The 12,870-nt window shown below is 29.5% G+C and overlaps 1 protein-coding gene across 1 annotated transcript in view; it reads left to right on the top strand.

Moving 5' to 3' along the window:
* Nucleotides 1–11,736: 11,736 nt before the first annotated feature.
* The window catches only part of LOC129961858 (uncharacterized), a 38,070-nt gene continuing 36,936 nt past the window's right edge, over nucleotides 11,737–12,870 (top strand). The window contains exon 1 of the mRNA XM_056075456.1: nucleotides 11,737–12,086. Coding sequence (XP_055931431.1) covers nucleotides 11,913–12,086 — 174 coding nt within the window. The 5' untranslated portion in view covers nucleotides 11,737–11,912. The remainder of the gene's footprint in view (nucleotides 12,087–12,870) is intronic.

Below are 12,870 nucleotides of genomic sequence, written 5' to 3'. Positions count from 1 at the left end.
CTTATTTAAATTCATAACAAGCAATATTTTGAAGAAAAACCAAAGTGTGAAACATCATATACTGTCTCTCATAGCAATAGTGTTTTCTTTAAAGTAAGAATTCCCGTCGTTTCGGAAATATATAAACTAATTAGAAAATTCTATATATGAATTGCGATTTGAAAAAAGAAAAAAAATAAAAAGTTGCAGGACCTTGATGATTGAATTTATTTCACGGTTATTTTTAATCAGTTTGCCATCTAATAAAATGAACTTCGCACAATTTAATATCATGGTTACGGTCTCTTTATCTCTGATTGGTGAAAGTTGGCAATTAAATGTGACAACAGTGTAAGGATTGATTTAAATTGATAATATGCACACGTGCAGTTTATCAGTAATTGATAGACGCGCAGACAACAGTCGAGTCCAGTTCCACTCCATGTTTAGCCGTGAAATTCGGTCACATTGATAAAGTTATGTTTAGATTGAATAGATTATTTTAGAACTACTTGATATTTATTCGAATATATGAGTGATATTTAATGCATTATCTTAAAATATGACTACTAATGGAGTTGACTCTGAAAGCTATAGTTTATTAATTTATTAACTTGCAATTAATTTATACAGAAATGGTTTTCTTCTTTCAGGCGCTTTAATTTAATTAAAGCATTTTTTAGCTTCTAAAAATATAATTTTTCATTTACATATGTATATATGTAATGATATTTTTAAATATAATTTGAATCTTAATTAATTTCCTAATTTTTATCTTAATATAGCACATATTAACTTCATTCTAAAATGTTCTTTTATTTCCTTATCCAATTCCTACCTTTTAAATTTAATTAATCCTATACGCGTTCTGTAAAACTTAAATTCAGCAGGTTCTCACGCTCTGAGCGAAGAGATAAGAATCCTTAAGTTTAGCACATTCTTTTAAAGATACCTAAAATCCCCTATTCTAAATCTACACGTGTCAAAGAAATCCCTATAAAACTCTCATTATAAAATCACTGAGAGAAAAATTTCGGTCTCTTTTGCGTTTCTGTTCTTCACGATGTAAACTGATGTCAGCTTTATCATCGCTTCTTGTACATAATATGCCTCCTGGTCGAAATAAAGCTATCTATATAAGGAATTGAATCTATTTTACCACGGAGGAGCATGGTTTATATGTAGGATGACGGTGGAAATGCATCCATTCACACTGCGGTACAAGCGAAAGTTGTGAAAAATTTTTCCCTTGTCGAGGTGGGCAGTATTAGTAAAGGTGTTTTTTTACTGATTCTTATATGGATTTCTTTGACGCATGTCGAGTAAGGAAAGGAAATTTTTAATAACTTTAGAAGAAATGCCTTTGACTTTTTATCCTTTCTCTTGAATCTTGAATTTTATTAGTGATCACTTTTGTTGGAAATAATAAAAGTTTTAGAATAAAATAGTATAGGTAAATTTGAGATAAAAAGACAGGGATGTAATTAGGATTTAAAATAGTGAAAGAGATATTACGTGTGTGTGTTTGTGCGTGCGTGCGTGTTGTTATATTAGTTTTCGTGTGTATTGTTAATATTTTAATATAATAATACAGAATTGAATTTTTTAGGCTTAAATAATTTTTAATCTACATGAGCAGCACTGCTTAGTAATAAACATGAGGAATTCATAAAGAATTTCCGTATTATTTATAAATCTGTAAATGTATATAAAAAATTTTAAAACTTTGTTTTATTAAACCATTTTTTTTTTTTTTAATATGGGCACAAAAATATCGACTTCTAACCAAAATCTTAAAAAGTATGAGATGCCGAGAATGGTTCTAATTGAAAATTAAACCTTAATGAATATTATAACATTTAAAAAATTAAATATATAAAAAAATATGATTAAAATTTTATTTTACCAACTGTATTTCAAACAGATTAAGTAATAATAATATGATAATTTCAATTCGATCATAATATAAATATAATTTCAATATGATCGCCATGTTTTTAATTAAAAAAAAATCAGCTTTTCAATGCACTGATAAAAATGTATTTTTATAATAAGTTGCTTTTATTTTCTGAAATGATAAAACTTACTCTTCTATACTTATAATAAAGCTCAATGTGTGTGTGTGTGTGTGTGTGTGTGTGTGTGTGTGTGTGTGTGTGTGTGTGTGTGTGTGTGTGTGTGTGTTGGCGCTCTACAGGCCAGGTCATTTGACATAAAGCTACCAAATTTGGTACATGTATACCTTAGAGGTCGGAAATGCGCACCTGGGGTCCCTTTTTTGAATTTTTAATTAGAATTTTAATTATTAATTAAAAACTAACTTTCCCGCCAAAAGAATCTTCCATTTTCCTCACCGCCAACTTTCCCGCCAAAAAAAATCTTCCATTTTCTCCACCGCCAAATGAGTAAGACTTCAGCTTTTTTTTCTCCCAACAGTAATAAGGCTAGGGTTAACATTTTTCGGCGGATTATTTCAAACGATTCTGTTTATTTTCTTAATGTTTTATGCATTTAAATTTAAACATTGTTAATTAATCCATGTTCCTGATTCATTCTGAAGTACTTTTGAATTAAAATAACACAGAATAAAGGAAATTAAAAATGTATAATCTGCATAGCGTTACTCCAACTGGCGTAGAAAAATTCACGCATTTGCGTTACCCAACTGGCGAAGAAAATTTACGCATGCGCATTGTTCTGATTGTTGTCATGACAACCACTATCAACGGATGATTTAAATTATTTTTAGGTTAGTTGCATGCTTTTGTAAGTAAATCGTATTTATGTTAGTTATATATATTTTTTGTATATGCTTACAGTTTTAAGTACATCATTTCTTAAGTAGTTTTTTTAAACCTGTTTTCGCCCGATTATTTTAAACGATTCATTTTATTTTCTTAGTGTTTGATGCATTTAAAATTAAACATTGTTAATGAATCGATCTGTTCATGATGAATCCGAGAAAATTTTGTTGACAAATTCTTGAGATATTACATAAATTAAGAAAGATATTCTTTAGTACCCATAAAGTTTAAACGCTCAGTGACTTTGTTTTCATCATATTATAAAAAAATTTGTTTCAGTAAACAAATATTATTATATTAATTGCAGATTAATCCTTTTCACTTTAATTTAAAGCATAAATTCTACGAGAGCTAACAGAGAATTAGAGAGATACATATTACGTTATGACTGAAGGCCTTTATAATATTATGAGTGAATTATATGACTATCAAAATTTGAAGTTTTAATATATTTTGATGAAGAATCTATTAAAGTTGGAATTGCGTAAAACATTTAATTATTAAAATTTAAACGAACATTAAGATTGGCGAACCGACTGGTCGCCAAAGGCGGCTAGTTATAACTAAAGACTAAAAATAGGATGTAAGCTTCTAAGATGCTTGAAATCATGTGTCTAAACTGATTTTTATAAATACTGAAAAAATTATAAGATATATTTTCTTCACATACAAAATGAAATTAATATGAATATTGTATAAATTCGTAAGTATTGATAAAAAGCATTGCGCTTCGAAAAAACTATCATAAATTTTATCTGATAATCATTGCATGTATTTTACTATTTAAAAATTACTTGCTGGAGAATTTTTTGAATCAATCCTCTTTACAAACTAATAATTTAGATGAATGTATGTGTGTGCGTTATTTGGCGCTCTACTGGCTCGATCATTTGACCTATAACTAACTATTTCATTACATACGTATGTACCTTAGCTGATGAAAATGTGCACCTCGAATGGATTTTCAAAAAAAAAAAAAAAAAATTATTATTTTTTTTTTAATTTAAAATTAAACTGTATTTTGAAGTTTCTCCACGATAATTTCCGAAATATTATTGCATAAAAATGAATTATTACTGCATTTCAAAATTTAAAAATTGTCTTTTTGAAGATACTAATTTAATAGAGGCGTTAATTTTTCCTGAATTTTTATAATTTATTTAAAGTATTATTATTATTATTAGTTAGCCTATTTTCCAACAAAAGATTACGCCTGGCCAAAAAGGGTTCTTGCGCCATAAAATCCAAACAATTAAACCAAACCAAACCACTAAAAGATTACAATGCTGCCTTAAAATTCAAAACATTCTCATTGTTAATTGCTGGATTTTCTTCCATTGCTGAAAGCTAAAGAAGAAAAATTCTGTTTAATATCTGTGTAGTTTACGAGAGATAAATAAGTGAAATTAGGGGTGAACCGCAGTTTAACGCCCTTCTTCGCCAAGTTGCGATAACGCGCCAAAGCTGGCAATCACCGTTTTCTCTAGATTGGCAAACCTATTATCTTTCGCCTTTATTATGCGCTATGATTGGACATCTGCTTCCTCGCTTTTGAACATTTCGCAAAATACGGCGCAAGACCGTTGTTATCAAGTTGGCGATTTCTGAAAATTGCGCCAAGCAGAGGGTTAAACTCCGGTCGTACCGAAATGAGATTACCACGAATTTTAGAAGATGTATAAATCGCACATTTATGTTTCTCACAGAGTTATAATATCATGTGACTGGTCTGCATTAGAAAGATTCATGTATTCAGTGAACAGAACTTATGTAAGACAATTAAAATAACACTACTTTAATGTCTGACAATTTGACAGAATCATGAACAGGAAGTTCATATCTACACGATTTAACTTTGAAATAAAATATAACCTTCATCCCCTGCAAACTAGTATGTTCCCAAAGACGACTACCGAAAAATCTCACTTAACAAACACAATCCCTTTCCAAATTATATATGTTATGTGAAACAATCGTTAAGCGAAATTAAATGAGACCATTTGTTCCATTCCGAAAAAAATATATACATACACAAATTTATAGTTATGTAATTTATTATTTATAATGAATGCTATTTTTACAAGAAAGGTGTCTAAAGACATTTGTCGTTGGCTTATACATTAAAATTTGGCGAAAACGAGATAAATTATTGAACAATTGAAGCAGTAGAAGCGTAACTATTGCCTGATAAGGGTAATGTTTTTGAAAGTACGATGCAATAATTTTCCATGCTTTCAGCGGCTGCCTTATTTCACTGGAAGGTTGTTGCCCTGTTGAGTCTATTATTTCCTCGTCTCCTGAACAAATCTCTTTCGCAAATTTTTACCGTAACACAGAATGCAAATCCATAAGTTCTTTGTTAGTCCTGGCTACATTCTTCTACCAGGTCATCGGATGTTGTTGCGATCCACCTTTGATCCCTTATCTCAGCCAGGTACATAATCTTTTGTACGATTAATTGTCCACTACCGCTTGCTCAATTCCCTCAGAGTCGCTTTTGGCAGTATTATCCGACCAAAAGTTCTTCCATGGAGGTATGAGGGTTTTCTTCAAACAAATGTTCAACACAGACTGATACAGACTAAACCAGCATATGACATCATGGTGTATCCTCGCCACTCGTTTAACATCGCTCATTAAATGAATAACTTGTTTCCATTTTGTTTTGCTCACTAATCACTCGTTAGCCAACTCACTAATCACTCGTTTTGTTTTGCCAACTAATCACTCATTGATTAATAAAGTAAAATTTAGTTCGTGCATGTGAACTTATTCCAGACTCTAGGGCAATCAGACTTCTGGTTCATTGGTCACAAATTTGAAATGTGGTTTATTATCAGAACAGTAGATGCACATTACCTTTCCTACCAAAAAGGTTAACACATTGATAGTCTGTACATCTGTATGTTATGTGAATCTGATAATTATTAACAGCAACGATTTAGACTAATGCAATTTGGATTGTGTTCATCTGACCAAAAGTATAAATTTGTAACAAATTTTGAATCTAATCAATGGAAAGGAATGTTTTCAAGATTCCTAGTTGGTTTTCTTCCTATATTGTTGAAGCATAAAACTGACATGCAATATGAAATGCATGTCAACTTTTACATAGCTTTAGTGATTTACATGAATAGTTTTTTTGCTTTGGAGAAATAACCCACCCAGTATTGAATCGGATGAAAGATGTCCTCTACGTTATGACAGCACATAATTTAGTTCGCTGAGACTATCGCGATGAAGATTTCTCCTAGACGTTTTTGCTCTATTTCGGAGACCTTTCTACCCTGGAGATTAACCATTTACTTCGACAGCAGATGAGAGAGAAAACCGTGCGCTCTCGACTCCTGAGGATGGTGCACGTGAATATAGCGGAAGCCTAGATTGTGCCCACTTAGGAATAATAGAATTATGTAAGAATGAAGGTGGGTATATAAAGGAGGGTGGATATATATAGTGTCCACGAATATAGCAGAGATGGGAGCACTCCACCAAGATCATGGACTTGGCTTAGAAAAGCTTGAAATCCAACTCTAACTATCTGTTGTTCTGCTTGTACATTTGGGTTACAAGATCCCAGTGATAGAGGCGGTCCCGATTCAGTGTAATGCTCCCCGGAAATTAAAATTGGCATCAATGATCTGAGGGTCTAAGAAAGTGAGCAGCTTGGTCAACTGCTCACTCTCCCTTTCCTTGACAAATACTTATGAAATTGATGAAAAGTCGAGCACCAAGTGGTTGGTGACATCGCTGGCTTTCACAGTGTTTGGAAGAGTAGAGTCTAATGGGACAAAGGAATTGGAACTATTGTTAATCTTCCGACGTATACGGCCTCGGCCATTTCATTCCTAGGTATCTGTGTTGCAGAGAATGCTGATTGTGGATTTAAAGGTCTCTGATTTGCAAGACCTCTGGAGTTGTCTTTCACTTTTGTGTTATTATTATTTAGCGGCTGATTTTGTCGGACTACTTCGGGCGATTGTGGCAGCATGGCATTGTGACAGGCCTCTATTAATATTGTGCAAAGACTTCGTTGTCGGTCGATGGGGAGTGTTTCTGCTATATGCGTCTCAGAAACCCTTTTTTTGGCGCAATGATTCGTCATAGAGATTCAAACAACTTTTATAGGGAACCTATTTAGGATTGAATTGGTCATTTTCGACAAATCTAAAAAAAAAAAAAAAAAAAAAAAAAAAAAAAAAAAAAAAAAAATCCATATTTCACTTTTACGTTATACTGGCACATAACTTGTAGGGTTTTGCTGAGATAACTGAGATGAAGATACTACCAGAGATTCTTTAATCCTGTGATTCCTCCAGAGAATTTAGACAATTTTTATGGGGACGATTTTAATAATTGAATGAATCTTTTAAGAGTAATCTAGAAAAGGAAAGAAAAATCACTTTATTTTTATGTTATGCCGGAACATGACATACTTTCAAGATTTTGGGGGAATCATCGCGAAGAAGATTCTCGCCGAGATTCTTTAATCCTTCTGTGATTTATTCAGGAGATTCAGACTATTTTAATGAGGGACATTTTTAGGATTGATTTAGGATTTTGCAGGTCGTTTTCGAGTAATCTAAGGTAAAAAATTATCATTTTACTTCACTGCCCCCCCCCCTTCAGCAACTATAATTCGGTGGGGAAAATTTGTGATTGTCATAGGCTTTTGCCATTGATTAAAACAATAAAAAGTTGGTTGTAATTTTTTTTAAAATTTAACATCCTGGTCACTACTCTATGTCCAGATTTTTTAATTACAGTTTTTGCCTTTCTCACACAAAAAAAAAAAGCAAAATTACTGCAATTTTTTAGATATATTATAATGTCGTAAATAAGGTTTTCATAAAACAGAAACAAAAACTTGCATTAAAATTATTCCAAAGAAAAATCCTAAAATTTTTGAACTATCAAAAATGAATATAAAGCCCCATATTGTATCAGTATATACATAAGTTAGGGAAGACTCTTTTACTCGTAGCAGTTTAATCATCACAAATTTATTTAAACTTGCAAGATCCATCAATAACAGGATAATCAATGCGAATAATCAACTGAGGCACTGATTAGGGAGAAATGAAAAATTTTCTTACATATAGCGCGTGCCGCAATAACTTACGAGCCAGTATTTTGTATTTTCATCAACTAAAGGAAGGTATATTTCCCCTCGGTAGTTGATGTAACTTTAAAACAAAACACAATTTTTTTTAAAAATGTCAATTGTATTTCCATTTAAAAATGTCACTTCAGGAAATAGAAAAAAATATTATTATTGTTTTATTCTGATTATTCTTATATCCACTTCAAAGACTGCAGTCTACTTTTCTAAATTATAAAGAAAAGCGTTTTTCGTTTGGTTTGGTTTGAGGTTTTATGGCACAAGAACCAATATGAAGGTTATACTGCGCCAAACAAGTTTAGTTCTAATTCAGAGTTTAATAAAAATAGTTTCTATAAAAGTGATATAAAAAACATTGGTAAAATGATGATAAATTACAAAAAGTCAAAACGAAGCCATAATGGTAAGTTCAAATTAAGGAATAAAAACATATAGATTTTAAAAAGACAAAAAGGTTCTCATGTGGATCTCTACCAAGTAACAAGGGCAAAGTCACTGTTGTTGTTTTGAGGTAAAATAAGCGTTGGGCATTAAAATAAGGGCATTCAACAGGGATATCATAAACTGTTATTCCACAGTCACAATGTGGGCATGTTGGCAATTGATCATTTAATAACAGATGTCTATGTGTGAATCTAGTGTGACCGATTCTCAGACGAGTTAAAACTGTGTCATGTTTTCGATAATTCAAAGAAGGCCAATTTTCTATGATAGGCTTGCAAGTATGAAGTTTGTGTAGAGTTTCCGAATCCCACTGAATTTGCCAGTTTTTGTAAAGGCAGATTTTTGCCTGTTTCTTCAAATCGCATGCAGGTATGGGTGTTTCTAAAAAATAAGTTGCGGATTTTGCACTTTTTTTTTTTTGGCAAAGCGTTTTTGAGGTGTTCTATAAAAGAGAAAATGAACTAAGTGTGGCTAAAATTTAATAATACTAATTTAATGACAAAAGAATAAAGCAGTTTTTTTTAAATCCTTCTACATCAAACAAATAAAATAATAATTATAATAATTTTGAATGGAAACTCGAAACATTACAGCATTTCATTTCGGTTTCTTGCGTCTGTCTTGTCTAAGCCTGGCTTGATAGCGTCAGTCGCTACGTTTTGAGGTTAATGATTTTTATATCGCACTCTTTACAGAAAGAATGCCAATCTAGATATTTTGACATGCTTAAAAAAAAGAAAATTTCATTGTTGAAAGAAAGCACTTTTTTCTCGTAGTTGTAATAATATGAGTGAAGGAAATGATAAAAAGTACTTAAATTTTATAATGATAATACTGATAACAATATCAGTAATAAACAATAAATATTTTTTTCCAAATTGTTATTAAAAAATAACTCTGTTATTTGAAAATTATAAAATATTGGATTAAAAGTACACCCATATCATTAAAAAATTATGAAAAACATTTAAAAATTCTTTTGAATTTTAAAATGTTGCAAAATTGGAATTTGTGCAACGCTATGTTATGAAGTAATTGATAAAAAACACTAAAATTTCAATTAATTATTCATTAATTAAAAATTTAATTAAAATTTTGGATAACCGTTTGTAATTTATTATTTACTACCTAAAAAATAATTTTGTATCTGGTTTTTTATTTCTAGTATTCTAATCGAATTGTCATAAAAATATAAAAATGTCGAAAAATTACATAATTTCAATTTTATTGTTTTAAGTAAATAATTAAGAATTAATATCTAAAGTAGGCCTCTGAATTTGCTCCTGGATTTTAGATCGGATAATTAAAGGAGAGGAAGGAAAATTTGAAAAATCAAAGTTAAAACAAATCAGGAAAACTTCTAATTTGAGAAAAAAAATTAAATGTTATAGTAATTAAAGAGACCTATAAAATAGGCTTTTGAACATTTAAATATTTTAATTAGATCAGAAATAAATAAGTAAATTTTTTTAATTCCTTTTAAATTATGCCAAATTTCGTGGAATTCTTTTTATGTACGTCTTTTACAGTAAGAAATAGAAGGTAAAAATTTCAAATCGATATTTTTATTGTTTTTTGAAAAATTTCTCTTTATCTCAAAAGATAGGGTTCTCGGAATTCGAGAACGGCAAATAAATAATTAAATATAATTCTGTTCTTAAATATTTGTTCTACGATTTTAGATGTTATAATAATGACAAATTTACTGAAAAAAAAAAAACTAAATCTTAAAAAAAAAATCTTATTTTGTAGCGATTGATTCCAAAAATAATAGCAGGTAACTGGACCATCAGAAATGTAAAGCACTCATAAAAAAATGGCTTTTCTTTTTCAGTTCGTGAATTTTTCGATGAAGAGGAATTTTTCAATAAATAATTAATGCAAATATTAACTCATATTTTTATTAGTTAGTTCCCTCTGTATAACACGCTCTGAAGAGGAATTCCAAAAAATTTGCTGAGATTAAATGAAATTAAAAATATTTTTCAGCTTTATATTTGCTTAAATTTACTTCTAATTAAGCTATCTAAAAGTTCGAAATTTCATTTTATAGATATTCTTTAGCTTTTCCTCTCGAATAAACTTTGATGCTTCTTTTTTTTCAGCTTAAATATTTCGCTTTTTGCTCTCCATCCCTTATTTATTGGATACAATATATCCAGGAATAAACTCCAAGCCTGTTTTGGATAGGCATCCTAACAATTTAAATCCCTAAAATGTTTGTTATTTTTTCATGTTTATTACATAATTAAGCTGCTCTATATGTGATATGGTCATCCTAAAAGTTTAAAGCAATTAAATTGTTGTTATGTACTTTTTTCATGTTAATTGTATAATGAGACTGCACTATACGAGCAACAGTCATCCTTATAGAATCGCTTTTTGTAGCATTACAGTTTTTTTAATCATAAAATTTACAAAAAAATATATTATATGAAAAATATAGACAGGAAAAAATTGGATTATATTTTTATCTATAAAAATAGAAAAAAATTAAAAAATGAATTAATTATTCTTTTTTATTACAGTTCAAAAGCAGATATCTTTTTCAGTTATGAAATAAATTTCGATAAATATATGTTTATTTTCTTTCTAAAACATGATCCTTTTTTTTTTCTTTCTGTTACATTTGAGTCAAAATGTATGAAAGTGGGAGCAACAAACAGAGAAAAAGTAACAGAAAAGTTACCTTTGAACTTCCTTTTAACTTACAAGTCAAAATATTTAATATTTCAAGTTAAATTGTAGTTAACAAATCATTTTATCAAATATTAATAAGATACTGATGGTAGATTTAAAAAATTAATACAAAATGCATTCTATTTAGAACAATTTTAAAAGTCACAAAACTCTTTCATTCTTAAATTTTATAGGAGAATGAAATCCTTTGATAATTTAAGTCGTCTTGATAATACTATAACTAATTTAATTTTTTCGTCAACAATAAATTAAATTCAATATCTTTCTCTTCCTTTTCTTGAATTGAGTTATGTAGTTCTTACTTCATTTTATGCAAATAGGTTTTGAAATGCTTCTATCGTAATTTTAATATTTTTTTCGTTAACTTCAGAATTAAAAAAAAAAAATAATGCTGGGGACTATTTGTGAATATCATTGTTGAAAATGCAAATAATCTCAAAAATAAGGTAAGTGAGAAAGCATTAAGCTCCATGAAATGCATTTTAAGTAATTCCCGAATTTCGAAATCATTTGATAATTACATTATTTCTCGAAACATTCGATCAGATCATTTCTGCTTAAAAACCATTTACAATATATTTTCTATAAACTCGTATCGCCATCTATTGTCAATGAAAATAACTATTAAGATCACGTGACATTTCAAACTTTTAACGAATGAAATCGCACTGTGTTGGTGACGAAACAGGTTGTGAGTCAAAGCTTGGTTTTTCTCTCGCCAAAATATTGTAATGACTACGATGTTGATGAATGTGTGCAAGTGTCATTCCCTCCTCATTGTGTAAAGCATATGTGAATTGTGCATCTACGAATCAGTGCTCCGTTTTTATTTTAAAAAATTACTTATTTTTCTACGTAGAACAATGTCGAAAACCCTATCCGTCAAGAATCTGTCTACTACTATATCTACCACAAAAAATATATCCACGCATGATTTGTTGAAGAAGCGTAAGTGGTATCATCGCCGGCCGTTGCTTAGAAACGCCCTGTTTACAGATCTGCAGAAAGGCAGCTACATAGCATCGATTTATACTTTAGTAAGTAGAGAGAAGTTGATTCAATCTTATTTTGTTCCCTTAGCATTATTTATTATATATAAAAAAAAAACTTTCGTACTTACTGACTATATTTTGCTTATTTCATTCAAATTATCTAGAAAAGGTACTTTTTCCGTATGCTGATCATTATATTAATTTTTTTAATTTTAATAATTTAATAAAAAAATCGTGTCTGTTATTTGTAACAATGTTATAAAAGAAATTGGCTGATGTCTTATAAATTAAAGTACAATTTTAAATAGAACTGAATATAAATACCATTTCCTTTTGTTTTCAAAACCCTCTTAAACATTATCAGGAAAAGAATAATTCGATTAATGAACAGTTCTGTACCTAAACTGTTTAAATCTGAATGATAGTCAAGACATTCAATAAAATGTTCAGAATTATACTTTTTAATTAATTAAAATTCAGTCCTGATTTCATAATGTTCAGTAATTAAATATTGATTCATTTGAAGTGATAATTTAACACTTATAGATTCTAAATTAATGAACAGATTATTTTTAAAATGTCTCTTTTTTATTTTTTGATATATAAATTACTTTTGAACTTAACAAGCAAGTTGTATTAAATTTTCTTGGCTAAAAAGGTATCGTTTTCTTATTTTCATTTTAGAATTTTTTTTTTTTTTTTTTGTCCCCTTGAAAATTAAACATTCAAGAATAACTCACTAACAAATTATATTACATGCTGTCATATTCAAATCAAATCCATACTTTTCTTAGTATTAAAATATTATTCATAACTTTAAATAAAAGAA

This window comes from Argiope bruennichi, chromosome 2 (genome assembly GCF_947563725.1).
Source record: "Argiope bruennichi chromosome 2, qqArgBrue1.1, whole genome shotgun sequence".
NCBI lineage: Eukaryota > Metazoa > Arthropoda > Arachnida > Araneae > Araneidae > Argiope > Argiope bruennichi.
Note: the sequence above shows the minus strand (reverse complement) of the source record. Positions and strands in the feature narration are given on the sequence as shown.